Source organism: Cyanistes caeruleus, chromosome 3 (genome assembly GCF_971803275.1).
Source record: "Cyanistes caeruleus chromosome 3, bCyaCae1.hap1.1, whole genome shotgun sequence".
In the NCBI taxonomy this organism is placed as follows: Eukaryota; Metazoa; Chordata; class Aves; order Passeriformes; family Paridae; genus Cyanistes; species Cyanistes caeruleus.
In genome coordinates this window covers 2,755,938-2,783,141 of record NC_141703.1, presented here as the reverse complement: position 1 = coordinate 2,783,141, position 27,204 = coordinate 2,755,938, and the positions used below count along the sequence as shown (strand labels likewise).

At 41.7% G+C, this 27,204-nt stretch overlaps 4 protein-coding genes across 12 annotated transcripts in view; 2 read left to right on the top strand and 2 right to left on the bottom strand.

Moving 5' to 3' along the window:
- TTC3 (tetratricopeptide repeat domain 3) overlaps nt 1-7,716 on the bottom strand; it is a 46,296-nt gene extending 38,580 nt beyond the window's left edge. For all 4 annotated transcript variants that reach the window (XM_086883949.1, XM_086883950.1, XM_086883946.1 and 1 more), the window contains exons 1-7: nt 7,483-7,716; nt 5,866-5,951; nt 3,833-3,878; nt 2,600-2,732; nt 1,857-1,941; nt 1,170-1,223; nt 138-261 (exon numbers count right to left, since the gene is read on the bottom strand). In XM_086883949.1, the coding sequence (XP_086740075.1) occupies nt 138-261; nt 1,170-1,223; nt 1,857-1,941; nt 2,600-2,732; nt 3,833-3,878; nt 5,866-5,940 (517 nt within the window). In that variant the 5' untranslated portion in view covers nt 5,941-5,951; nt 7,483-7,716. The remainder of the gene's footprint in view (nt 1-137; nt 262-1,169; nt 1,224-1,856; nt 1,942-2,599; nt 2,733-3,832; nt 3,879-5,865; nt 5,952-7,482) is intronic.
- On the top strand, nt 7,706-20,117 carry PIGP (phosphatidylinositol glycan anchor biosynthesis class P). 4 transcript variants are annotated; one of them, XR_015285346.1, is made up of 6 exons: nt 7,706-7,926; nt 8,771-8,843; nt 9,298-9,416; nt 11,771-11,847; nt 16,989-17,040; nt 18,425-20,117. XR_015285346.1 is itself a non-coding variant. In XM_023925997.2 (4 exons), the coding sequence occupies exons 1-4, from the start codon at nt 7,845-7,847 to the stop codon at nt 9,804-9,806; spliced, it is 405 nt and encodes a 134-aa protein (XP_023781765.2). In that variant the 5' UTR covers nt 7,706-7,844; the 3' UTR covers nt 9,807-10,272. The 4 variants fall into 4 exon arrangements, 2 of the variants coding, with proteins under 2 accessions (XP_023781765.2, XP_023781775.2); XR_015285345.1 differs by lacking the exon at nt 18,425-20,117 and adding an exon at nt 17,160-17,428; XM_023925997.2 differs by lacking the exons at nt 11,771-11,847; nt 16,989-17,040; nt 18,425-20,117 and adding an exon at nt 9,676-10,272.
- On the bottom strand, nt 16,073-23,412 carry RIPPLY3 (ripply transcriptional repressor 3). 2 transcript variants are annotated; one of them, XM_086883961.1, is made up of 6 exons: nt 21,927-23,401; nt 18,919-19,044; nt 18,441-18,677; nt 18,062-18,131; nt 17,179-17,246; nt 16,073-16,322 (listed from the first exon to the last, which is right to left on the bottom strand). In XM_086883961.1, exons 2-6 carry the CDS (start codon nt 18,990-18,992, stop codon nt 16,157-16,159), a joined length of 615 nt encoding a protein of 204 aa, XP_086740087.1. In that variant the 5' UTR covers nt 18,993-19,044; nt 21,927-23,401; the 3' UTR covers nt 16,073-16,156. The 2 variants fall into 2 exon arrangements, 1 of the variants encoding a protein (XP_086740087.1); XR_015285347.1 differs by lacking the exons at nt 16,073-16,322; nt 17,179-17,246; nt 18,062-18,131; nt 18,441-18,677 and adding an exon at nt 21,258-21,465 and having other exon boundaries at nt 18,796-19,044; nt 21,927-23,412.
- The window catches only part of HLCS (holocarboxylase synthetase), a 113,431-nt gene continuing 109,431 nt past the window's right edge, over nt 23,205-27,204 (top strand). Inside the window, exons 1-2 of one of the 2 annotated variants that reach the window (XM_023926032.2) lie at nt 23,205-23,758; nt 26,734-26,886. In XM_023926032.2, coding sequence (XP_023781800.2) covers nt 23,567-23,758; nt 26,734-26,886 — 345 coding nt within the window. In that variant the 5' untranslated portion in view covers nt 23,205-23,566. Of the gene's footprint in view, nt 23,759-24,777; nt 24,845-26,733; nt 26,887-27,204 lie in introns of those variants that run through there. The other variant, XM_023926040.2, reaches the window with a different exon arrangement.

The window sequence follows — 27,204 nt, the reverse complement described above, 5'->3', positions numbered from 1 at the left end:
AAAATTCCGTTTTATCGGAGAATCTCAGAACAAAGAGAAGAACACAAATTATTTCACCATTTCTAAGAGTAAAGTGATTTTTTTTTTTTTTTAACTTTTCCCTCATTTCTGGACTCTTCTGGAGTGTCCATACTCACACTCAACAAAAAGAATTTGAAGTTTGACCCGGCCACCGTCCTCGAGCTGCTCCAGTCTCTGCAGGATGTTGGAATCCCCCACACACCTGACCCACTCCACGGCATCTTCAATGTGGAAGAAACCCTGTTCCAATTAGCAAAAAAACCCCCAGAAAATCAAGAGAAGGTCATTAATATACAATTAATAAAATAATTACTATACAAAGCAAACTGCTGGAGCTCTTAGCCTCTGCTTTAGCTGATTTTTTAAACAAGCAACAGCGAATAAATTCAAATTATCTGGGGAGCTCCAGCACAGCACGGTGACAAAATCAACCCAAACTTGGCAAGGGGGAGCATTCAAACGCTAGAATTTGATTTGGAAGCTTCTGAAATGATTGAAAAATAATTTTCATTGTTATTTCAGTAGTAACTATTATTTTGTAATATCTGATTTTTTATATAAATCATACTTGATTTAAAAACTTCCTTGTGGTGAGTGAAATGATTAAAAAATTTAACGTAAAGCCCCTAAAATTTGATGTGGAAACTTCCTTGTGGTGAGTGAAATGATAAAAAAAAAATAATATAAACCTCCTCAAATTTGATTTAGAAACTTCCTTGTGATGACTGAAATTATTAAAAAAATTAAAAATAACATAAACCCCCTAAAATTTGATTTAGAAACTTGTTATGGCTGTTGAAAAATAATAGAAAAGACAAATATCCCCACAAATAAAACAACTGGGGAATCCACAGTTGAGTTTATTCTGGTTTTCCTATTGCTACAACAATGTTGGTTTTTAAATTCATTGCTTTGATTTCAGCTTTTGCATTTAACACACAGCAGGCCCCAGGATTTTCTTCCAAGTGGAGGGAAAAAAGGGATTAAACACAGGAAAAAATCAGGATCTTCAGAGCCCAAAGTTTTCAAGCTGGAAAATACAATGAGTTCAGCTCTACCAGAAACTGGATTTTGTAAATAAAAAGATGGATCAGAAGATTTCCCCTGAGGAGCTCCAGGGAATCTTCCAAACAACTCCAGAAACTCACATTTTCTAGTCTAGTGGCGATCCTCAGGATGCCATTGATAAAATGTGGGATGTTCTGGAACAAGGAGAAAACACAAATGAAAAAAAGTCATTATTGAGATGAGATAATCTGAATTTCTGCCTGCTCAGGTTCAGCTCAGGAACATTTCCTGCTCTGAAACCACCCCAAAATCTGCTCCTCCAAATCCCCTTTTACTCTTGGATGTACAACCCAAAGAATGGAAAGAATAAATTTATAAAATAAAGCATGTAGCTTGGGGTTGAGAGAGGAATTTCAAGAAGTGAAATAAGAAGTGTTTTATTACCTAAATTTAAAATAAAACCCACAACAAATCCCTTCAGCTGCTGAGAATATTCCTCACATCCTCCTCTCCACTGTTCTGTTTCTGTTTTAAGTCAGCAACAGCAGCAAATTTAAAATAACATTTGTTGAATGAGGGGAAAAATGAAATTATTTAATTCATTCATCCATCAACTTTATTGCTGACTTCAAATAATCCCTGAATTATCCCAACTGGAATAAAGCCTAGGCCACAATTTCTTCTCTGGAAAGCTGCAACTCAATTATCAAATAATGTCTTCAGCAAAAGGGAATGTCTAATTTAGAATATCATCCCAAAACACTTAGGGGACACATGTAATTAACATATATTTGAAAATTCAGAGAAATTTAAAATCCAGGACTTACAACAACTTTTTTTATTAAATCAGCAAGGTCTTCCAAAATATCACACTCATGGATTGCCTCCATGTTCCAGCCCAGGACCATTGAACTGTTGGAAAACAGAATAAATTATAATTTAGACAAATCCCAAGGTGTTACAGGGTCTTCATTATGAACATTTAGAGGAATTAAATGTAAGGAAGAGAATGTTTAAAAATTCACACCAAGCCCTTCAGGGGAGGAAGGGAAAAAAAAAAAAAAAAGAAGATAATTTTTTTAAAAAAATGAAAGAATGTTTCTAAAAAGTTAAATAAAAATATTTTAAAATAATTTAAAAATAATTAAATAAAAATAATTTTAAAATAATTAAATATAATTAAATATAAATAAGTAAAATAATTAAATAAAATAATTAAAAATAATTAAGTAAAAAAATTAAGTAAAATAATTAAGTAAAAAATAACTTAGTAAAAATAATTTTAAAATATTTTGCTGCTTTTGAAACGTCAGCATCTACATAAACACTGAAATTCCCCCCAAACTTCAGCTTCCCAAAGATTCCAAACTTCAGGAACTTAGTCTAAATATAAATATGTTTGTTTTTTCTGTCTTTTTTTCTTGTGGATTCAAGAACTTACAACCTCAACCAATTCCAACATTTTTGCACCACTTTGAGCCCTACTGGAAGCACCCAAGGAATTTTGACAGGGAACAAGGAAAAGTGGGAAGATTTGGAGGAAAACCCCTTGGAAAATGTGGATACTCACCGAAATTCATCTAGAAAGGAAATGCTTCGCCTGGTGAAGAGCACAGACCAAAACAACCTGATTTTGCTCACGTTGCAATATTCCTTTAATTTTTCCACAGGCTGACTGCACCAAACCTCACAGGGATCAACTCCTCCAAGGGGGAAAAGAAAAAAAACATAAATGGGAATTACAGGGCACGATTCAGGCATTCCAAAGTGCCAATAAACATTAAAATCTGGGATTTTTTCCAGCCTCTACTCCTGACAAATGAAAATAAGGGGATTTGAACACTCTGAACTCACCTGGCAGCTTGAGGGGGTTTTTAAATGGGAGGGGGAGAGGGGATTTAAGTGGAATTAAGGATAGGGAGCTGCTGGAAGGCTTTGCACTCCTGTGGTCTGAATGGATAAATTAAGATAAAAATGGATAAATGCAGCCTCCTCACTAGGCTGGACTCAAATGTTCTTTTCCAGGGAAAATTCAGCCTCTCCCACCTGTATCCCTGAATTATTCTGGACAATAAAAGCAAGGCAACAGGGCACAAAATCATCAGGGTTTGTTCTCAAAAGCCATCCTGGTTCAGGGCTCTCCAAGAGCATCCTGCACCTCCCAGGATCCACATGGAACAGGGAGGGATGGAGGGGAATTCAAAATTAATTTGGGTCATTGAGGTGGCTTCAAGTCCTCTGGAGGAAATGAAAAGGGAAATTCAGTTTATTGGGGTTGGCTTGAGGTACCCTGAGAGCAGGGCAGCATCACCTGGGGGTCTGAAAATACACAAAAATACACAAAAATAAATACATAAAAATACACAAAAATTCCCTTTCCACCCCTGTTCATCTCTTTGTTCCCACAAATTAGGGGGTTGTGTAGAAAATACAGTTTTGAATTTGAGCCACCTGCTTTTCTGCAACTGGGAATTTCTGCTTATTAATTACTGCATAGCCTTCCCTAAAAAAGTAATAATAATAATTAAAAAAATTTAAAAATTCAACATGAGATTGTCTTTAGACCACCAGCCTTGAATCTCCATGCTCCCAGCATTAATTGCTTGCATTTATGTAAATATTACTGAATATTTAAGTTATATTAGGAGAAGCAGATGACAATTGTTCCAGGGTAACAGAATATAACAATGCTTCTGCCCAGAAATAATAATGCACTAATTTTTCAGGCAAAAGAAGGAAAAATCAAATCAAATAGCAATGCCAAAATCCAAGAAATGGAAGGATATTGGTTTAGTTTCCCTACCTGCTTTATGATTATGCGGCACTGTCTGTCCAAAGGCTCCATGATTCTGAAGATAAACACATTATTTACATGTTATATATTTATATATTTACCATTTACTGTACTGCACAGCCAAAAAGCAAACACAGAAACCCAAGCCAGGAACAAAGAAATCATTTTGTTTTGAGATAATAAAGAATGTTTATCTGCATAGCCATTATAAAAATGTCCACAGGTTAAGGTGGTTAAGGTGGACAGGAAAAGCTTTATTCATTGAAACAATATTTTCAATCAGAATAAAAGAGGATTCTAGGAATTAATAATTCAAAAATCAGGCAGCAAAATTATGTTCAAGAGTACCTGACTAAATGTAAAGGTTTAAGAAGGCAATACAGTTTTAAAAAAAATATTCAAAAATAATAAGTACATTTTGACAGTGAATGTGTATTTAAATAAAAACCATCTGCAGCAAAGTAAGAGTTGATTTAGTATTTCATGTTACTTTTAAGGGGTTTAAACCCCATTTGAGTGCCTCAATCTGAAGCAGAAATTATTTATTCTGATTTACAGATCCCTATGAAGTCTGCTATTTTAACAAACATCATGAATGTGTGATTTAATAAACACTCTGCATCACAGGAAACACTGCATTATCATTTCACAGAATTGCAGAAATTATAAAATTCATGTATTTAACAGGCCAGGACACACAATAACCAGGAGGGGAAAAAAAACATCATCTGAGATTTAAAATTAGCTTGTCTTGAAAGACAACTGATAACTCTTAAAGAGCTTTGTTCTGGGTGCAGCAAACACCCCCAAAAATCTCCACTGATATAAATAAATTCTGAATGGAATCACAGCTCTACTGGTACCAGTCCCTTGGAAAGGCTGAGCTTGAAAAAAGGAGAAATTCAATTTATCTGTGTTTTTAATTCCAGCCTGGGGAGGACAAAAGGCCACACTGATAAATTAGTAACTCCTGATGAGCTCTACAAGCAGCACAGATATGGAAATTAGGGATTTCTGAGATTCCTCAAGCACAGCAAGAAGGGGAAAAGAAACAGTGAAGTATTCCTGAAGTATGGAAGCAGAAAAGTGCTGCAGTTTATCCAGAAAAAGCACAGCAGTAACTGAGAGGGAAAATTCATCAGGAACTGGAGCCACAGGAGCCAGGGAATGGCTGCCAGTGGCAGAGGGCAGGGCTGGATCTTGGGATCTTGGGCAGGAATTGTTCCCTGGCAGGGTGGGCAGGGGCTGGGATGGAATTGCCAGAGCAGCTGGGGCTGCCCCTGGATCCCTGGCAGTGCCCAAGGCCAGGCTGGACATTGGGAGCAGCTGGGACAGTGGGAGGTGGCCCTGCCCATGGAACTGGATGAGCTCAAAGGTCCCTCCCAACCCAAACCACCCTGGGGTTCTGGGATTAAATAAGCAGAGCCTTCCTGGGCACAGAGAAACACATAAAATTGGAAGAGATTAGAACAACAAAGGGACAATGCTGCAGTCAGTGTGCAGAGCTGAAACCACAGGATCCAAGAGCTGAAATCCCAGGATCCAAAAGCGGACTGCCCTGCAGTGACAGGGACTGAAGGTGTCAGGCTGAGCTGCAGCACCTCAGGAATGGCCACTGGATCAACAGGCTGGGCAAGTTCTGCTGACAGGAGCTGGCCCAGCTGCCCTCCTCAGCCAGCCCTGCTGACAGGAACCTGGGCTCTGCCCCAGTCTGGGCATTTTGGAATTATGGTCAGTGTGAGGCACCTGGACCCAGAGTTAATCATGCTGGAAATGACTCTGGAGATCTGATCAGAGAATCCCAGAATTACTTGGGTTGGAAGGGACCTTAAATATCCTCCTACTGCACCCCTGCCACAGGCAGGGACACCTTCCACTGTCCCAGGCTGCTCCAAATCCCATCCAAGCTGGCCTTGGACACTTCCAGGGATCCAGGGCAGCCACAGCTGTGCCCTCACACGCTCTGTGCCAGGGCCAGATCCGGGTAAAAACTTACCTGGAACATCCTGCAAAGTTTCCAATCCAGTTCCAACCCCACTTACCAGTGCAAAGACGTCTGGATCACCTCTAGAATGAGCCAAGGCTGCAAGGATGGATTTGAACAGAGGCTCATCCATGGCACATCCCCCTGGGAGAAAGGGAAGATGAGAAATACACCAGAGGAAGACAAGAGGCAAACAACAGGAGGTGGGCAACACTTGAAATGATCCCCCCGACAAATCCCACTTTGCTTGGGATTTGTGGAAGCTGAGTGTTTGTGAAAGGAGAATCAGTGCTGACAAAAGCCATCCAAAACCTGGCTAAAAGCTTGTGACAAAGTTATAAGTGAATATTATATTATATTATTGGCTTTTCACAAATATTATAAAGAATGTTGTATGGATAAGGTTAGAAAACTTTGTTGTATTAATACAGTTAATTTTATTTCTGTTATCGATGAAACTTAGAAATAGTGGTATAATACATACATATGTTAGGCTATAACATGATATTAAAGCACAAATTACTTTTGTTTATATAACCCAGAGACTGAAAAGACAATCAGAGACCCCCCCTGCATTATTAAGATTATTTTGTCCTCCAAGCCCTCCAAGGGAAGGATTTATTGCACCCGGTATAGGAGGATATAAAACCCAGTGGTGCCAAGAAGATGGATCTGTTGGGAAGGGGGCAAGGTAAAAACAAAGGAACATCAAAAAACTTAAGAAGAATGTCTGAATATGTATGAGAATTTATGGATATGTGGTGGGGTTCTGTTTTTAAGGGACAATCCTTTGTTAGTAAGGTGAATGCAGAGACACCCGGCCATATCTGTATATTTTATCTCCTAATTGCCTTTCTATTAAACTTTTAAATTCTATAAAAAAAAAAAATACGTGAACCTTGTTTTTCACACCGACCAACTCTGTCCTGCAGCCCTACAAGTCCCGGGGCGCTGCCTCACCCCTGACAGGCAGCTGGGGCAGGTTCCCCCTGCCGGGTTAAGGAGCAGCACCCCGGGATCCTGAGTGCATCCCGGCATCCTGAGTGCATCCCGGCATCCTGAGTGCACCCCGGGATCACGGCAGCATCCCGGGATCCTGAGTGCACCCCGGGATCACGGCAGCATCCCGGGATCCTGAGTGCACCCCGGGATCACGGCAGCATCCCGGGATCCTGACTGCATCCCGGGATCACGGCAGCATCCCGGCATCCTGAGTGCATCCCGGCATCCTGAGTGCACCCCGGGATCCTGAGTGCACCCCGGGATCCTGAGTGCATCCCGGGATCACGGCAGCATCCCGGGATCACGGCAGCATCCCGGGATGCCGAACACCCCGCCCCGTCCCAGCACCTCCGGAGCTCCCCCCCGCCGCCATGCTGTCCCGGAAAGCCCCGGGCTCCCCGCTCAGGTGTCGGTCACAGCCCTGTCCGAGCCGCTGCTCCCTGAGCCCGGAGAACTCACGGGACCGCGCTCCGCCTCGGGCGGGCCCGGGGCGCGCCTCACGCTGCCGGACACACACCGGGCAGCGAGCGGAGCTCCCGGGCTGAGAGAGGCGCGGGGAAAGGCGGCGGGGCAGCCACCGCTCCTTCCCCCCATGCCTTCACACCCGTATCCCGGTATCGATCCCGGTATCCATCCCCATATCCCGGTATCCAGCCCCTCATCCCGGACTCACCGCTCCGCTCCCGCTGCGCCGCCGCCGCCGCTCCCGCCGCCTCAGAGTGCCCCGCCCGCCGGACGCACCGCCCATTGGCTGTCCGCCCTCTGACGTCATGAGCAGCGGCCAATCAGCGGGCCTTGCGCCTGCGCGCGCGGCCGGATGCGGGCGGGGCGGAGACGGATGCGGGAGCGGGGGTAGGGAGAGCCTTCCTCCCCTTCTTCCTCCTCCTCCTCCTCCTCCTGCTGTCCCAGCTCTGGAGAGCGAAGGGGCAGAGCCCGGCGGGGGGGTGAGGGAGGGAGGAGCTTCCCGGGAAATCTCCGATCCCCTCGGATCCCGTTCTCCGCCCTCCCCGCCGAGTTAAAGGGGAAGAGCCGAGGATGGTGGAGAACTCTCCGGCCCCGCTGCCAGAAAGGGCAATCTATGGATTTGCGCTTTTTTTGGGCTCGTGGTTTGGCTTCAGTGAGTATCCCGGGGCTGGATCCATCACCCCGCAGCGCTGCTTTGCTGCCTTCCCCTTTTCCATCGCTTCTTCAGAATGTTCTCCTCACGTTCACTGAGAGCCGCAGGTGCTGCCTTCCCCACCCAAATACCGAAAAATAGTAAATAAAGAAAAAATCAACTTAACTCAATCGTTCAACAGCAGTGGGAAATGTTTGGGGATCCATCAGGCTTTCCCTGCTGCTGGGATGGGTTCTTCATTTCCCTGGGGATCCATCGCAGGTTGCAGAGGGTAGGAAACATTTTTTCCCCACAGGAGGAGGTGCAGGGTCCTGCTGAGGGTCCCTGACACCCCCGGGCACCGAGAAATGAGGGGCAGGTGGGTTCAGCTCCTCTGCCAGGAACAATTCGCAATAATTTTTCATTATAGTTCCACCCAAACACTGCAATTCCACTCGTTTTTCCTTCCCGTTAAATGACCAGAATGAGGTTTTTATTTTGCTTTAATATTATCACTCTTCAGATTCCTCTGGTTTCTTTTTATTGAGGTGTTTGGTGGTTTTGTTGTTCTTTTTTTTTTTTTTCTTTTATTGTCCTGTAGTTTAACTCGGAATAAATTCTTGTCTGCATAGGAAATCAGAAATTAATTATTAAATACAAAATTGATCCTGTGTAAGCAGGTTCTGGTCAGGATTTCTGAGAGGCAAATTCTGCAATCTTTTGGGAGAGTTATTTTGGTTAAAGTAAAAATTTATTTGGTTAAGATATAATTTAGGAAGTCTAAAACACCGCCAGTCTTACTGTGACTTTTTAATTTTGTTATTAATTTTTAATTTTGTATTTAATTTTTAATTTTGTTGTGCAGTTTTGTACCTGATCTGGGCTTACATTCCTGAGACTTGGCTGTTCTCCCTGGGACTGACATACTGGCCTCAAAAGTAAGTTCAGCCAATTAAACTCTTTAATTTTAGTCAAATAAAAAAACTCTTTTTTTCTTTTTAAATAATGGCCTTGCACTAAATCCATTTTTCCCTGATGCTAAAGGGCTTTCATGTTTCTGAAGCTTTTTTCTTGTGGAGCTGTGGTGAAAATGTTTCGTTGTGCCATGAAATAAATAATATTGGGATGTTTAAGATAAATTTGGCATTTTGCTTTCAGGAAGTTTGCTGGTGGAAATGCAGTAAACTTTAGGCCATAATTGAAAAATAATCACCTTTTTTTAAGGAATTTATCTGGTTATCAGTAGCTCCAGTGGAGTCAGGATCCATAATCAGAGGTGTTGTTTCTTTTCCTCTTGGGGAAATTCATCACAGATACGATACCAAACATTAAAACCCATTCATTATTAAGCATTTGTTACTAAATGTAAAATTTTAAATCCTTTTTTCTCAGGTACTGGGCAGTTGCTCTGCCAGTTTATCTCCTGGTGGCTGTGGGAATTGGTTATATTTTGCTTTTTGGGATTAACATGATGAGCACAGCTCCACTCAACTCCACTCACACCATCACAGGTAATTTTACTGCTTATTTAAAAGTTTGATCCTTCACTGAGAATTCTGGAAATCTGTAGAGAATAAACACCAACTTTTAAGCCTTTAAATATTTGAGTTCTTGGAAGTCCTGATGGGGTTTTCAGCATCCTTTAAAGTACCTAAATTTGTAGTGTTGCATTATATGATTATAATCTGAATATAATATTTAGATATATATATAATATTTTTGGGAGAAAAGGATCTGGAAGCCATGAAATGTTCTCCTTATCTTTTGTAGATAACTTTGCAAAAAAGCAGCAGCAGAAGAAATTCCAAGAGGAGGCAATTCCAGCACTGAGGGATATTCCCATCAGTGAAGTCAACAGGATGTTTTTCTTCCCTGAAAAAGGGATCTGCAATAGCAGATAGTTGTTACTAAAGTCTGTGTGAACTGAGAATTAATAAAACTTAAAGAGGGACAGTTAAAACCTCTCCAAGATAAAAATAAAAATCCTTTCAGCTTTTTTCCCCACCCGTGAATTTTTAATTAAATTTATATGAAAAAATATTAAATTTTATTTTTATTATTATTAATATGGACCTTAATACTCTGAATTGCTGTGAGAATTATGCCCCAATAATTTATCTGGTTATTCTGTAAGAATTTTAAAAAGTAGGTTTAAAAGTGTTCTGTTACTTGAAGCCTTCTGCTTGGACTTCCCCTCTGAGAGGGAAAAAAAAGCAGCTTTTGGACAGAGTTTAATTCTATTTCTCTTGGAATTCAGGGAGAGAAAATTTGTTTTGTGCAGTCAGACGCTTGGGGATCTTTTTAAAGTATTAATTGGAAGTGTTTGTGTTGTAAATATATTATTTGCCTTTGTAAATATTAGAAAAATGTGGTTGATTTCTCCATGTTCATCATTTTCCTGTGGTTCTGGGAGATTTCTCCTGGGTTAAGGTGTATAACACTCCATTTTCCTTCACACAATTCTTTATTCAGCCAAATCTATTGATCCCCCACCCCCAAAAAATATCAGATTTACCAAGTTACCAAAAATTAAGTAAAGGTGGGCTGTGAAGATTTGCTGAAACAAGTCTTGAAATTACTTTTTTAAATTTGTTTTTAAGAATACTGTTCAAGAAAATAGCTGGAAATTCAGGAACTGGCAGGTCCATGCTGTTAAAACCCAAGTTTAAGTGGTTCAGATGTTTTTTAAACAGTGAATTTCACTTTTTTTGTTGTTATTGTTTATCTTCTTTCTCCCAAGTTTCACAAATGCAGTTATCTCCAGGACTCAATGTTCTTTAAGCCCAGTGAATAGTTATATTAATGATATAATTATATAATTAATCTTTAATATACTTAATTATAGAATTAATAATTTATGAAGCCTGTAACCAACTTCAGCAGAGAATTTAGGTAAAAATGTTATTATTTCATTAAAAGAAAATAAATTTTTGAGGATTTGTGTGAAAAATCTTAGGCCAATTCTTTTGAAATCTGTCACCATGATCATCAGTTGCTCTGAAAAGTTTTAAGACCTGGTACCAATCACTTTGATATAAATATAAATATAAATATAAATATAAATATAAATATAAATATAAATATAAATATAAATATAAATATAAATATAAATCTGTAGTTGGTAGGGTTTTCTGCCTAATTTGAAGGAAAAATCTCCATATTTGGTATTCCAGGTAGGATTAAAACTCCTTATTGAAGGAAAAAATGGTTTTGAATATTTCATTTGGAAATAGTGAATTTTAGGTGTATTGGCACCTGGGGGCATTGTATAAAAATTAATTTGTGTCTAAATTAGAGCAGCATTGATTTGTGTGGTAAAATTTAACTCATTAATGAAGTTTTGGGGTTTATTTTGCTGTTGTTTCTCAACCCTGCCACGATGCTGTCCTTTTATTAATTTTAATTATTTTCATTAATTATATCATTTCCATTAAATCATGATTTTATGCCCAGCAGACACACAGATGTGTTTACTCTTTTGTCACTCCTCCAATCCCATTCCACACATTGAGGTATTGACTATAATTTTTTTTTTTCCCTGTGTATTTTCCACCCTTTATTTGGAATTCCGGGGTGACAACGAGCGAAGGCCAGGTTTGGGATCATTTGATGGAAGGATTAATTCAGTCCCTTTTTAGGGATGCCCAAATCCCTTCAGGATCAAGGAAAACTACTGGAAAATGCCCTGAGAAAACACAAATTGGAGGATTTAAACCTTGGGGGATCAGTGATGAATTTAATTTCTCTGTAGACCCCACAATTATGGGAGAACCAAGAGTGAGGAGGCCAAGGGGGGCTGTTTGTTCCAGGAAAAGTCGCAGGGATGAAACTCAATCTTTGCTTTTCTCTCACTGCTGCTTCAAAGACGCCCTGGTGACCTTTTCTTCAACTTGGGCACGTTTGACTCTTGAGAAATCGCCTCTGGGAGCAAAATAAAACCAGGTAATGTGGGGTTTGGGGGTTAAAAATCGTATTTTAAGTCTTGCCTGTGACTGTGATTAAGAAGATACACAGCTCTGCAAAGAGGAGAGGAGTTGTTTTTTTTTTTCTGTAGATTTATATAAATTTTGCCTTAGGTATTGAGGAAAAAAAATTCCCTCACATGATTGAACGGTGGTGCCTCTCTTTACAAAACATCCTTGGGTATCAGGTGTCCATTCTTCTCAGAGTCTGAGGGGAAACTAAATAAATAAAAGGCAAAAACCCCTAAATTTGCCCTGATTTTCACCTTTCTGCCTTACTGCTGGCACTGCTGGTGGAGTTCAATCCACTGCACTGTCCCTGCTGGAATAAAGGCAGGGGTGAAACTTCAGTTTTGCATTTAAATGCACTTTTTTGGGTTCTCCTGCAGTTTGGAGCTGGTTGGGGATGGATGATATTTTACAGATCTTGCTGTGAAAATCATCTGGTGGGGCAGGATCCCCCCAGGGGGGATAGGAAGGGAATTGTGTGGGAATGTGTCACCATCAAATAACTAAGGTCATTGCCTGGGATCCCATGGAATTGGGCTGTGCCTGTTAAATTTGGGTGACTTCTTTCCATCTTGGCATGAAAAGGGAAGGATGATGAAAACATGGACTGTGAAGATGCTCCAAGGGATGGAGCAGCTCTGCTGGCAGGAAAGGCTGGCCCAGCTGCCATTGTTCAGCCTGGCCAGGAGAAGCTTTGGGCTGAGCTCAGGGTGGCCTTGCAGGGCCTGAAGGAGCCCCAGGAAAGCTGCAGAGAGACAATTGCCAAGGGCTGCAGGGCCAGGAGCCAGGGAATGGCTTCAAACTGACAGAAAGTAGGGTTAGATGGGATGTTAAGGAGAAATTCTTACAGTGAGGGTGCTGAGGCACTGGAAAATGTTTTCCCAGAGCAGCTGGGGCTGCCCCTGGATCCCTGGCAGTGCCCAAGGCCAGGCTGGACACTGGGGCTTGGAGAAGTCTGGGATAGTGGAAGATGTCCCTGCCCTCTGGATGAGCTTTAAGGTCCCTCCCAACCCAAACCATTCCATGATTTCCCTTGAGTTAAGCAGATTGATGTTCTCTAAAGCATTGTCCAGAGCACTCCAAAATTACTTGGAGCATAAGGAATTCTGTCAGCTCGACTGGAGCATCTCAAACACCCACTGTGGTTGGGCAGGGGGAGAACAGGAGCAAGACCCTCTGATATAAAATAGAAATCTGTAATATTATTATTGATATTAAATGTTCATCCTGGGACACATCTGTGCTAGCGGGTCTATAAAAATTAAAAATGCAACAAGTTTCTGGGAACTTCAGTTTCATTTGTGGATAGAAATCATGAAATGTTTCTGCTTTAGGAAGAAAACATTTGTCTGATCTTGTGTAAATGTATTTTGATCGCCTTTCTTGTGGGCACTTGAGCCTGAGTTACTGAAATGTTTGATTCAATTCCTGTTGGATTTCCAGTCAGCTTTCACCCAGCTGGGATGAATGGGAGGTTTTGTATCTCTCTGTTCAGGAACTGAACTGTATTCTGAGGAGAAAGCTTTGGAAGGATTTCATTTTGTTCTGCCAGTTCCCTTACAGAGGGGTTGCCAAAGTCAGTTTTGTTGGGATGCTGTGCTATGGATAAAAAGCAGCTGATAGATGAAGCAAGTGCAGAATAAATAACATTAAATAGGAAATGCTTCAGTGAATTGGGTGGATTTTGTCTCTGGAGCTTAAAAAGCTGCTGTTGGGAATATTGCCTTTGCTCAGTTCTGCTGCTGTTTGTCATTCTCCCTATGTAAATGTAATTTAGGAGAAAAAAAAATCCTGTGGTAGTTCTTTTAATCCATCATATTTAGAAAATACACACTTCAGTGGCATGCAAGGATGTACTTCCCTTGGATATTTGTATCCTTCAGAGCTTCTCTTAAAAGCTCCTGGAAGCTGAATTCGAGGCTTCTTGAAAATCAGCTTTAATGATGGTTTTTCATACATCAGGAATCTGAAATTGTAGAGGTTTTGTGGAGGCATCCCTGTACCAGGGAACAAAATAGTTGCTTTTTGTTTCCATCATTTTAGGAAATGGAAAATGAAAGTAGCATTTACTGGAAGTGTTGCAGCTGTTGAATTCCCAAGGGAAGGGTTTTGTGGCACAGAGACCTGAGTCAAGAATTTAATCTGCTTCCAGCCTTGCCTTTGAAGTGCTAAACTCACCATAAACTCATTTTGGAGATGCTTTGTTACCTTTTTCCTGTAAATGATGGATGGTTCTGAGGTCACTCTGACTTTGGGGTGGGATTGTGGATGAGGTAAAAAATCTGAAGTGGGAGCTGAAAGTTGCCTGCAGCTGAATGACAGAGATGCTGCACTGGTTCAATTTGGGGCTTCTCTTAATTATTAATGAGCTGGGAAGGGAGCTCAGTGCATTTTCTGTGTGTGCAATGGGTCATCACAGAGCAGTGAAATCATCCTGGATGCTTTTCTGTTTGTTTCTGCTGCAGATTAAATAATAAGTGTGAAAAACGAGGTTCACATATTTTTATATAGAATTTGAAAGTTTCATAGAAAGACAATTAGGAGATAAAATAAAATAAAATATACAGATATGGCTGGGTATTTCTGCATTCACCTTACTAACAAAGGATTGTCCCTTAAAAACAGCACACAGCCATAAATTCTCATACATTTTCAGACATTCTTCTTAAGTTTTTTGATGTTCCTTTGTTTGGTTTTTACCTTGCCCCCTTCCCAACAGATCCATCTTCTTGGCACCACTGGGTTTTATATCCTCCTATACCGGGTGCAATAAATCCTTCCCTTGGAGGGCTTGGAGGACAAAATAATCTTAATAATGCAGGGAGATCTCTGATTGTCTTTTCAGTCCCTGGGTTATATAAACAAAAGTAATTTGTGCTTTAATATCATATTATAGCCTAACATATGTATGTATTATACCATTATTTCTAAGTTTCATCGATAACAGAAATAAAATTAACTGTATTAATACAACAAAATTTTCTAACCTTATACATACAACATCCATTATAATATTTGAGAAAAGCCAATAATATAATATTCACTTATAACATGAGGAAGCTGGAATTATTTTAGGCTATCTCATGAAATACCTTAAGTTATCTGGGTTTTAGTGCCATGTGTTTGGAAGGGGAGATGTGGAAATGAATCTAAAAGCTGAATTTTCCTTTGTCACTCTGGGGTTTCAAGTTCAACAGATTCAACATTCCCTAGATAACAGGATGTTTCCTGGTGTAAATTTAATTAATGATCCTCTGTTGAGTTGGCAAGTGAAGATCTGCAGAAAAATCCTTCATTCTAATAGGTTCATTCATTTGGAATCTGAATTTTTCCAGATCTAAAATGTGTGACACTCCCTTTGTTTGCCTCCTTTGAGAGGAGGAGCTGCCACACACTTGAAGGGGTTCTGAAATCTCTCTGAAAACCTTATCTCACAATCACCAGAGGTGCAGGAAAGGTCAAAAATCTGCAATTCTGCATTTGCTTTGTCTCTGGGGAAACCGGGGCAGTTTTGGTTGGATTAAGGCACATTAAAGATTTAAAAAAAAAATTAACAAATAGTTAATCCTTGAGGTATTTAAAGGTGCTGGTAGCAAGGAAAGTGTTGAGAAACTCTCTGAGCATAAAAAACATTGTGGGGAAGGCAAACAGGTGCCACATAATGTAAGTTTTAATGTGGCATTAAATTAAATTGTGGTTTTTAATCGAGACTGACATTATTTTCTGACTGGCAAAAGTTTACAGAGGGGAAAATCTGATAACAAGAGAATGGCAGAACCCCAGAAAATATCACAAATGTTGTTTAGAACTTGTGAGTTGTACTGGGAGTGGATGGGGCCAGCTGGGCATTCAGCATTTTTAGCAGAATAAATCAATCCCATGGAACAGCAATCTCTGCATTTGAAATAATTCCTTGCCTAATTTCAGTGTGTTTCCAAGCCTTTGGGTTATTTTGGGGCTGTACTTTACATTATTCAACCTCATAATCAATGCAATTTTCACTTTCTCAGGGCTTCAGTGTTTAAAATAATGACTCAGTACAATGCTCTCCATGTTTTTTATCTGTGTTCCTGAAAGGAACCTGATTTAAATCTTTTGTTCATCTTCAGGGTTTTATTTGAGAGTCTCTCAAAACACAAAAGGATTTCCTCCCATTTTCCAGTGCTTTGACTCATTTTTGTTGGAGAGAGAATTATAAATAGTTTCTTTTTGAGCTCTGCTGTATTTCTTTTTGGTCAGATGTTTGTCCATCCATTCCTGACAGTTCTTTTTTAAATTCTTCATTTTTTAAAGTGGATTCTGGGTATCTCAGGGCTCACTTCTTCCTCCTCTTCCTCAGCATCATCATCGTAGAAGTGAATTGTGGCTTGTACAGGAAAACTGGCCAGAACCTTCTCTCCAATGTTAGCAAGAAACTTCTGGGATTTGGATTTGGCCAAATAAAGCCTGAGAAGAAGGAAACACATTTTAAGAGAAAAAGTTCAACAGTGCAACACTTGGTCATCCAATCTAGCTTGAAGTTTTAATAACTTATTTTTAAATTAATTAATTCTAGAATTAGGATCAGGATATCAGGGTTAGGTTGGGGTTGGTGGCCTGAGGTACAAAGGTAGATTTTGGTGGATTTTGTGTCTACAGGTGGAGGTGTAGACTGATTTATTTATTTCCAAATCCACATTGTTTTGTATTAAAATCATGTTTTGTATTAAAATCTTCATTTCTCCTTGGCCAATTCCCAGTGAAATCTGACTTTAATTAAGGTCACACAGAATTTCAGATGCCACAGGTTTTATAACAAATGCTTGTAAAGAACAGGGATACTCCATGGATTTTCCTCCTCTAAAGGAAAATCCCAATTAGCAGTTCCCTAATTAAAGACTTCAAACATTGGTGAAAACCCTTATGAGCCCTCTAACCTTCAAAAGCTTTACCTGGAGTTCAGCTTTTACTCAAGAGCAAATTAAAGAAACCTCAAATCTGTACCAATCCCACTTCATTAGCAGCTGTTCCCATTAATTTGGGCTTAGGGAGCAATAAATGTAAATATATAAATTAGGTGAGGTGAAAATTTGAGTTTTTAAAATTACTTTTTCTTATTTTCATCTTTTTCAGGCTCTGTTCAGCCTGGGCATCTTTGCTGAGGGATAAAAATCTGTGCAGTTTGGTGAGTAATTAAATTGTTACTAAAATGAGATTTTCCAGGGACAAACTGATCCTTCTCATGAGAAGGAAGGAGTTTCACCTTTTTTTTTTTGTTTGTTTTTGTCACTTTTCCTGTCTCAGATGACAGGATTGAACTCGCCTCACTGGATGCTGGAACCCCAGAGCTCCTTTTGATGCACAGTTTATCACTTGACCATCCAATTCTGGCTGGAAAGAGACACATTTATTAATTAGAATGGACTCAAAATGAAGATTTCACTTATTTTCTTTAGGTAGCTGGAGAATCCCACACTGATGTTGCTTTGTTTGCTTTTTCCTCTAAGTGGGATTCTTGACATCATCACTGTGGGTCTGTTCTCATAAAAATAAAACCTCAGGACCTTTGTTGATCATGCTTCAATCTCTATTTTTGTTCTTTCAGCCTTCCCACCCAAGCAAGTAAAACTGAAAATCACATGTCAAAGCCAGGAAGAGTTACTTTAAAATTCAGTTTTCTGTTGATTTCCTCAGTGGTTTACTTATAGCAATATCCCTCCCAAAACACCCAAGAAATAAAATTGTGCACATGAAAACATGTTTTTAAAAGTCATTTTCACTTAAACTCTGCCTGTATACAAAATATCACATCCAGACTATGCCTGGAGATTTCAAACTGAGGTTATACTTTTATATATATACATAATTAAGCAAATATAAAGTGCTGATAAAATGAGGGTTGTGTGGAGTAAGCAGTTGTTTCTGCAGCTCTTGATATAATATGAGTAATATAAATTATTATTACATTATTATTACTAAATTAAATATATTAATGATATATTAAGAAGAGCTTATAATAATTCTATCTCTAACAAAAAATTAGAGATACTTTCAACCCTCACCATGCACAGAGCACTAATTTAAATCAAGTTTTCCAACTCTAAAGAAATGCTTGAAAGAAAAAATGAGGAACTGAGCAAGCCTGGCTTCCCATGTTCAATTCCTGCTTTTCCACAAGGATTATTTCCCCTGGAATTTGCTCTCACCATTTGTTGGTTCTCCATGGCCTCCCCATCCCTTGCTGGGAGCATCCAGGGCCCCCACAGGGCAGAGCTGCTGGAAAATCAGGATACAATGGAATCATGGAATATCCTGAGCTGGGAGGGACCACCAGGATCATGGAATCCAACTCCTGGCCCTGCACAGACCTCCCAAAATCCCACCCCGTGCATCCCTGAGAGCATTTTCATTTAGTAAATCAGATTTTTCTGGCAGTATTTGGTTTCTCCCCACACCCCAGCCACCCTCTGGCCCATTTTTCGCCAAGGGCTCTTTTCCCTTTGGGATCTCACAGCTCCGAGAGAACTCGAGATGCTTTAAATAACACTGAAATCTTTTTATTTCTGCAGAAAACCCCCAAACTACCTCTCCCTGCCTCTCTGACAGATCCCCTGTGTGCCTGGTGATTTTTCTGAGGCAGCAGCTCCAGCATCAATCCAAGGGGGACAATCTGATCCCATTAGCCCAAGGGAGCAGATGGAGTGCTGGGTTTCATGGCTGCCTTTTTTTGGTGGGGTCACCACGACTCTGGATGCTCTTTCCACCAGGATTTTCCATCTCTGTTGCTCTGCAACAGATCCAGCAGGAGAAATGGAAAAGTGCCTTCAAATAAACATAAAAATGACAATAATAAGGTTATCACAATCTTAATTTTAGTTCTGAAGTACTGACTTCAAAGGAGGAAGATTCAGCAAAACAAAATAACGAGGAACACTTTCAGAAATATATTTTTCCCTTTACTCCTGAAGTTGACAAATGTTTTCAGGTTTTTAGTCAATGGAACAATCCCATACTCACAGTTGGAGATTCCCAAGGTGGAAAAGCCTCCCTGTTCCTGCCTTACCTGCCCAGGTGCTGCCCCAGCCGTGGCAGGAGCAGCTGGGAATCCCGGGAGTGGCTCCTGGCTGCTCCCTCCATGGATTTGGGTGCTCTGAGCCCCTCCTCTGGGTGAACTGCCCAAGGATCTCACCTAAAACAAACAGGGCAAAAGCAGGGAAATGTCCTTAAGGAGAGGATTTTCCAAGCAGTTCAAAGGTAAGACAGGCTTTCACCTTGGATGCTGTTCCAGGGACAGCAATTCCAAGGAAACAAAGCGGTTTTGTTAATTTTTGGTTAGAAAATCCCACGGGATACAACACCCATTTATATCCAGTTTATCTTTCTGGTGCTGTCTTACTGAATGTGAATTTACAGAATTCTCATGATTATTGTAGAATCAAAATTTGCTCTTTCTTAGATACAATCTGGAAATGCACTTTTTGCATGTCTTGGGAAAATTCATCCACATCCTTAAAAAAAAATAAAAATCTAAATTTTAATGTGAACTTTCTTCCCAGAGAAGGAAAAATAGTTTTATTTACTGACCATATTATTTAGTGTGAATTGGACACCTTCAGACTAAATCTACTCCCTCCCATGTTTAAATACCTTGTGATACCTGTGAAGTTGTAAACAAATAAACAGTGCCCTGTTCTAAATAAAAAATACTTGCAGAGTCTCAATCCCTTTGAACATTTCTGTACCAAAACCAGTAAAATTAATAGAACAAAGAACATGGTGAACAATATGAAAAATCTAAAATATTTGTTAAATAACAGCACAGGTCCTGAGGAAAAATGGCAAACTTCTTAAGTGACCTAAAGTGTAATTAAATATCTTGCTAAATTACAGTCTGACCTCCACATATTTAATTTCAGCAGCTGTGTTTTATTTAGTCTTGATTTTACTTGAGAGTTGAAAGGGAAGTTTGTATTGAAGAATTGATACCTGTGATCTTGCAATCAGATCTGGATGTGAGGATAATTGATTTATTCCTCTGCCAACACGGCTGTTAGTGCAGGACTAGAGCCTGAACTGCTGAAATATAACACTCCAGAAGATGCAAAGTTATTATCAATTAAATCTCTTGATAAAGCCCTGTAAGACCAAATTTATTACAAATTTATTGTAATTACAACTTCGGTGATGAATCTGCAATGTAATTAAATATAGGTACATGGAGAAAAAAATGTGAATATTACATTAAAGTACAAATCAATCAAACCACAGAACTTTAACTGGCATTTTTGTGGAAATCATTAACTAAAGTCAGGTTCCTTTTTGCAGTACACTTGATTTTAATGTAAGGTGTTTAATTTTTGATATTTGGTGAAGAGCACAGAATCAGAAAAGTTTTCCAAGACATCAGGGGAATTGTTCAGATCTCTGACATTACCTGGAAAAAACTTTGACAGATTCAACTTCTACAGAAAATTCACCCCTGTGCTAATCATTTTGTGTTAATTAAAAGAGGTTTTTATCTTTGTGAGAAATGGCTTTTATGCAGTTTTTGTCATATAGGCAATAGTGCATTTGCAAGAATATAAATCGGTATATTTGGGGAACTTGGACACCTCTACAGCATTTATAGTTTTGAATAATATCTGACAGTAAACCAAAAACCACAGACGCTGATAGCAGACAAAGCTCCTCCCAGACAAATCCTTGGAAAAGCTTTTAAGGAGCAGAAGGAGAAGGAACCAGCTGGTCACAAAGCACAGCAAGGCCAGTCTCAAAATATTCCCTTCAAGTCAAAAACAGAAGCTCAGCTACTCCAAGGTTACACAGAGCTGGGAGGTTTGAGAGCTGATATTACTCCCTGTTTTTCCCAAGGCTTCCTTCCACCCTCCTCTAAAGAGGAGCTGACTGATATGGTTATTTTAGTTTAGAAAATCTGTTTTAGTAAATTCCCTGGTGCGTGCAAGGCTTCGGTTTAATAATAAAAATAATGACAACAGAATGTTTTCCCAATCTAAAATTCTGAACTTTTTAGTCAAAGCTTGTCATGATTAAGTCCAAGTTCCACTATAACAGAAAGTGAAGAACCTCCAGCAACTTTACAGCTCTAAATTAATTTTATGCCAACATAAGTGGGAGCTTGTGTTGAAACAGGGACTGGTTTTGCCTATTCTGCTTTAAATTCCCTTGCATAGTGAGACTTTGATTCAGTTTCCTCATTTCCTCATAAACTTTTCCAGGGTAGGGGAACCTCAAAAATCAAAAAATGCTCATTGTGGAGCTGGCTGCATTCGATGGCAGTGCAGGATTTGAAGCCAAGCACGTTCCTGTCCGTGGAAAGGTTACAAAAACAGCTCAGCTTTGTGCACACCCCGGGGTCAGCAGTGCATGTGCTGTTGAACTAACCCAGGGAAAAGTGAATTCCAGAGTTGAGAGCTTGCTTTGGAGGTTGTTTTCTTTCTTTTGATGCGCCCGATTAAGTGTTTGGACTTCCTGCACGAGGTGAAGTCACACAGAGGAGCAGTGTGAGGTGCCAGGTGAGGAACACTGCAGATTTGCTCCTCTCTGTGGAGGGCAGGATATGGCAGCAGCACAAGATTGGTGCTTCTGAAGCCTGAGATGAAGAATTACGGAAAATATTCGGCCTTACAACTGAAACTGTAATCTGTTTGTGCTGTGAGTTGTGGAAATATTATCCCATTCCTGGAGATGTTCAAGGTTGGACAATCACAGAACCACAGAATCCTCAGGGCTGGAAGAGCCCTTTAGGATTAATCATCCAGCCCCAGCAGCACCACCCCAAACCCAGTCCCTGGGGGCCATACCCAGACTCCTACTAAACAATCCCAAGGACAGGGACCCCAAACCTCCCTGGGCAGCTCATCCCAAGGCCTGACCGCTCTTCCACAGAAAAAAAACTTTTCCTGAACATCCCCTGGCACAACTTAAAACCATTTCCTCCCCTCCTTTCACTTGAAATGTGAGGACAGAGCCAATTTGTTCCTTGTTTATCTGCAGAGGCAGCATGCTATTGCTAGACATCCACATAGGGATAAAACTGTTATTTTAGGATACCTATTGCACTAAATTCCCAAGTGCAGGACAAGACCTTGAGTTCAGAAAAATAAAAAAAGGTTGTGGCTTCCTGTTCAGGAAACAACTGCCAGGTGTCTGTCAATGTAGGTGTTGGCTTCTTTTTTGTAGCCTTGCATTTTGCATCTTTGTTCTATGTCCTCTTTTCACTCACACACTGATTATCTGCTAGGATCAGACTGATGCACACCTTTCTTTCCCAGAGCTGTGTTGTGATTACTTGCCCTATAAAATTCAGAAAGTATTTGATAACTTTTGTGCATAGATATACTGGAGGATTAAAGGGTAACTTGCTGTCTGGTGTGAGTTCTGAAGGAGCAATTTGTGTTTGCAGCACACACGGCACATGTTAATCCAACAGTTTTATTCCTTGCCAGGCTGTTCTTCACTCTGGTCCAGTCAGCGTTCAGCCCTTTCTCATTTGGTGAATCCAACACCCAGCTGAAATTAAATGCACCCATTTGTGGCTTTGGTGGCTTCAGGAATGGGACCTGGGGACAGGTATCTTCTCCTGGTTCTGTGTGGGATACAAAAGGGAATGCTCTGCCTTTAGGACCCCATCAATCCGGGAAAAAGGTAAAGTAGCAATAGCAATGCGAAGTCATTCCTGAGGAAGATGAGATCCTTCCCTGTTGTCCATCAGGATAGTTTGAGATTTGGAGAAGCAGAAGATTTATCCTGGGCTCCATCACAGTTGGTGGGAGCAGCAGGTGAGGAGGGAATTCTGTCCCTGTGCCCTGCTCAGGTGAGACCCCACCTGCAGGGAGACCACCCCCAGCCCTGGGGCCCAGCCCAGGGAGCAGCTGGAGCTGCTGGAGAGAGCCCAGAGGAGGCTCCAGGATGAGCAGAGGGATGGAGCAGCTCTGCTGGCAGCAAAGGCTGGCCCAGCTGCCATTGTTCAGCCTGGCCAGGAGAAGCTTTGGGCTGAGCTCAGGGTGGCCTTGCAGGGCCTGAAGGAGCCCCAGGAAAGCTGCAGAGAGACAATTGCCAAGGGCTGCAGGGCCAGGAGCCAGGGAATGGCTTCAAACTGACAGAAAGTAGGGTTAGATGGGATGTTAAGGAGGAATTATTTAAGTGAGGGTGCTGAGGCATTGTAAAATGTTTCCCAGAGCAGCTGGGGCTGCCCCTGGATCCCTGGCAGTGCCCAAGGCCAGGCTGGACATTGGGGCTGGGAACACCCTGGAATAGTAGAAGGTGTCCTGCCCATGGCAGGGGGCGGATCTTTAAGTCCCGTTTAACCAAAACCATTCTGCGATTCCCAGAAAAGCCGAGTCGTGGCGCCGGGGACGAGAAGACTCCGCCTGCTCCTCCTCTTCTTCCTCCTCCAGAGCACGTCTACAACTAACTCGCTGCTAAGAGACAACGCCACGAACTACTTTTAACGATTTTGAGCTCTCTTTATTCCTTCTTACACCGCAGAACTGCGCATTGCCCACAGCGCCCCCCACCTTCCCCTCACACTGACGGGAGGAGGGGGGAGAAGGCGACGGTGCAAAAGGGGCGGGGCGTCTCGCGCGCCGGGCCCCGCCAGCCAATCAGCGCTGAGAACGCGCCCGCCCTCAGTGACGTGCGGCGCTGCGATTGGTCGGGGCGGGCGGGGCGGGCGGGGCCGCGCGCCCGCCATGCTGATCACGCTGTGCTACCTGTACCTGTGGGCGCGCTGGGGGCCGCGCTCGGCCGCGCTCGTCCGCAGCACCGTGAGGAGACTGCACCGCTCCCGCTGCTCCTTCACCTTCTGCGCCCGGCAGCCGCAGCCCGAGGAGCGCGTCTGCCTCCGCATCGGCGGAAAGGTGTTCTACACCGGCGAGGCGCAGGTAGAACCGCGGGGATGCGGCTGTTGCCTCGGGAACGGGGGATGCGCGTCCCGGCCCCGCGGAGCAACGGGGATGGGGTTTGATTTTGGGGATTGGTGGCGGGCAGGGATTTGGGATTGGGAAAAAGAACGCGCGGAGGGAATTCCCAGGCGCTGTCACAGCCAGGGGGGAGGAGGAGGCGACATCCGAGCGGTCGCTTTAGTGGGAAATTTTAGTTCGGGTGTGGTTCCCTGTCCTCGCTGCTTGCTGGAGCTTGTTGGGATAGGAAATGGGCTGAGGGATGCTCTGGGTGCTGCAAATTCATATGTATATATATGTTTGTATATGTATTAAGTGCAGATTTGCAAAGACGATGATTATAGGAAAACTTGGCTGGGAGAGCTTGGTAGAATTTCATAGAATCGCAGAATGGTTTGGGTTGGAAGGGACCTTAAAGATGATCCTGTTCCATCCCCCTGCCATGTCCAGCCTGGCCTTGGCCACTTCCAGCAGCCACAGCTTGTCTGGGCTCCCTGTGCCAGGGCCTCCCCACCCTCACAGGGAAGCTTTTCTTCCTAATATCCCATCTAAACCCGCTCACTTTCAGTTTAAGAACATTCCCCCTTGTCCTGCCACTCCACGTCCCTGGGAAAAGCCTCTTTCCGTTTCAGCAACATACCCTGAGCACACATAAGGCTTTAGTCTAAAAATATGCACCGTGTTTTTGCATTCAAGATTGGTGTCAGGAGTTTAAAATGTTGCTGGATCTGCCCTGGAATGTGAACTGGGCCTTTGGTTACTGAGGGCTGTGCTCTCCTCCCCAGACAAAATGTTTTTTTAAGTGAGGAAAATGTGGTGAAAAATGAAAATGGCACTTTTTAAACAAATGAGCAGGGGTGGGGAAGGCTGTGGCAGCCCATGACAGTGGAAAAATCCTGTGCCTGAACCAGTTCCACTTGGCACTGCTGGAAGCAAAACTTAAAGTGAGCTTGCTTGACTTTCAGGATTAGGAGTGGAGCTCCCTGGCACTGCCCCCAGCTAGTCTGACTTATTGAAATGAATGTTGGATTTCTCTAAATTTGTCACTAAATGTCAGAATTGGTCTGGGTAAGGCTTTTCTTGATTTCTGCTTTTTGCTGGTGTTGATGTGTGTGTGGTTGGGAATTATTTCAGTTGTTCCAGGCATGGCTGGGAAGGGATTTATGGAGCATGTCAGTGGCTAAGTGCTCTTCAGGAAGCAGAGAAGCTTTTCATAAGTTCAGTGGGTAAAGAGAACACTTGCAGTGAGGGAAAGCAAGATTAGAAATGCTTATGGAGTTGGTTCTATTTAAAACTATTTTTTTTTTTTGCTAGCTAATGAACAGATTATTTCACATTCAAGAGCGGTGGTGGCAATCTCAGAATCTTTCACAGCCAAGTTAAATGCTTAATTCACATTCCAATAAAGCTCTCAAAAACAAAACAAAGCTGTATTTAGAGGAGTTCTGCCTCTGGATTATTGTTCTGTGAAGCGGATTTTCAGCTGATTTCTGCTCTTTGCTCCACTCCTGCTCGTTTCTAAAACAGCTTCTCCTCAGTCCTTGCACAGCCAGCACATTTTTTTCTGTCTGCAGTGCTATTCATGCAGGCTGATTTTATAATCTGCTCGGTTTATTGGGAGCTGGGAAGCCCTCTAGGGAACTGCAGCTTGACATGAAGTTTGGCATAGACTCAGGGCTGTTATTCAATATGTTTTTGTCTCTTTAAAATACGTGGTGACAGCGTCTGAGAATCCCTGGGGCAGGTCCTGTTGTGCTGCACCTCCGCGTGAGGGCTCTGGCTCTGCATTGCTGGGGAACTCTTTACATCACCTGTGAAGAGATAAAATGTTAATTAAGATTATTTTTTTTAGCTTCTAGGCAGCCAGCAGAGCTCCTTTGCTCTCTCAGTAGCTTGGACTGTGATCAGTAGCTTGTTTAAGACACTAGCAAGTCATAAATCATAACCTGTAAAGGCTTTTTTTTTTGTTGTTGTTTGATCTTTAGCCAAATCGGATGTTTAAGGTGCTTTAAAGCTTCCTGAGCTCAGTTCACTTTCCTGTGGGAGAAACCAGCATTTGTTTGTGCAACTTCTGTGCTCACCAAGGGTGGCTGGATCAGTGAACTGTCCCCCAGAGCCTCAGCATTCTGTGATTTCATTTAAGGTGTGCAGTGATCAACACATTTAGTGTTAGAATTCAGTGCCAGAGGGGAATTCTCCCCTGCTTCTACATGGAATTACTGAAGGTGTGTGCTCGTAGTATGGCAGAAACAAAACAGTTATTTCTAATGTTTGCAGTTTTTTCAGTGTGTCAGACAAATGAAGTTCAATGCAAAATCTACAGAAAAATTAAAAATTGATGTAATATTTTACTCAGAAGCTGTGAGGTGTCTCAAACGTGTTTGCTGGTTTGCTGATTGCAGTTTTTGAGCTTTATTTGTTCCTTGGTGATGGCAAGAGAGAGAATCTCTTGTAATTTAATGAGGAAAACTTTTGTCCAATGCAGTGCTAAGTGGTGGGTAAAAAAATTGATTCTGAATGAATTATCTCTTTATATTTTATGAATTTTATGGTGGATGAGGAATTTTGATGCAGATGGCTGAGGATTCAATATTCAGTGTGGATGGGAGAGGAGGATCAGGTGAGTGAGGGATGCTGCCAGTGGCAAATGTCCCACAATAGTCACAGTGCCAGCAGCTCAGGGGTTTTGTGTTCCAGTCTCTCTTCCTGTAAAGCTGAAAGCTGGGGTTTGAGTTGGCTTAAAAACGTGGTTTTCCACTTTCAGTTTTACTTTCAGTATTCCTTTGTAATGGCTCAGAACTTTTGTGTCCCTTTTTTTGTCTCATGTGGAATGTGAATAATCATCAACCTTCCTGTAAGGCTGGAGGGTCAGATTTGAATTTAAGCTGGGCATAATTTAAAAAGGAATTCTTAAATTAGCTGCTTCCTCTTCAGGCTTACTTTCCCATTTCTTTCAGTTCCTTGATGACTTGAACAGGTGGAGTGTGCTTCTCGTTTCTCCCTTTATTCATCCTGAGAAGTTGCTGCCAGCAGAACACATCGCTTTTGTGACAGAAAGCGTTTCTGCTCAGACAGAGAACTTGCAGAAAGGACCTGACTCTTCAAAGGAGGTGAGAATGTCTCTTTGTTTCTTGCTCAGAAGGAGTTACAGATGGGTTGTGATGTTATTTGGAGTAAAAAGGGAATTGCTTTATTCACATCACTGTTCATAATTAAGCTCTTTTTGTGTGTTTTGAACAGACCCAGAGGCATTTTTTTGAGACTTTTCAGTAGCGTTTTTCCCTGGCTGTGGGTGGGAATTGCCCCCCTGCTCTGGAGCCAGACTGGGAGAAGTTGGGATTGTTCAGCCTGGAGAAGGGAAAGCTCCAGGGAGAGCTGAGAGCCCCGTCCAGGGCCTGAAGGGGCTCCAGGAGAGCAACTCTGGATAA

Excerpts from the sequence above, each read along its gene's own strand:
- RIPPLY3 (XM_086883961.1), bottom strand. The coding sequence starts at position 18,992 with ATGGAGGGAGCAGCCAGGAGCCACTCCCGGGATTCCCAGCTGCTCCTG. Across the intron at positions 18,132-18,440 it reads TGTCAGAGAGGCAGGGAGAG|CAGCTCTGCCCTGTGGGGGC; the intron begins GTAGTTTGGGGG and ends CTGATTTTCCAG. Across the intron at positions 16,323-17,178 it reads GGGTTCCAGCATCCAGTGAG|GCTTTATTTGGCCAAATCCA; the intron begins GCGAGTTCAATC and ends CCTTCTTCTCAG.
- PIGP (XM_023925997.2), top strand. The coding sequence starts at position 7,845 with ATGGTGGAGAACTCTCCGGCCCCGCTGCCAGAAAGGGCAATCTATGGA. Across the intron at positions 7,927-8,770 it reads GGGCTCGTGGTTTGGCTTCA|TTTTGTACCTGATCTGGGCT; the intron begins GTGAGTATCCCG and ends TTTGTTGTGCAG. Across the intron at positions 9,417-9,675 it reads CTCCACTCACACCATCACAG|ATAACTTTGCAAAAAAGCAG; the intron begins GTAATTTTACTG and ends TATCTTTTGTAG.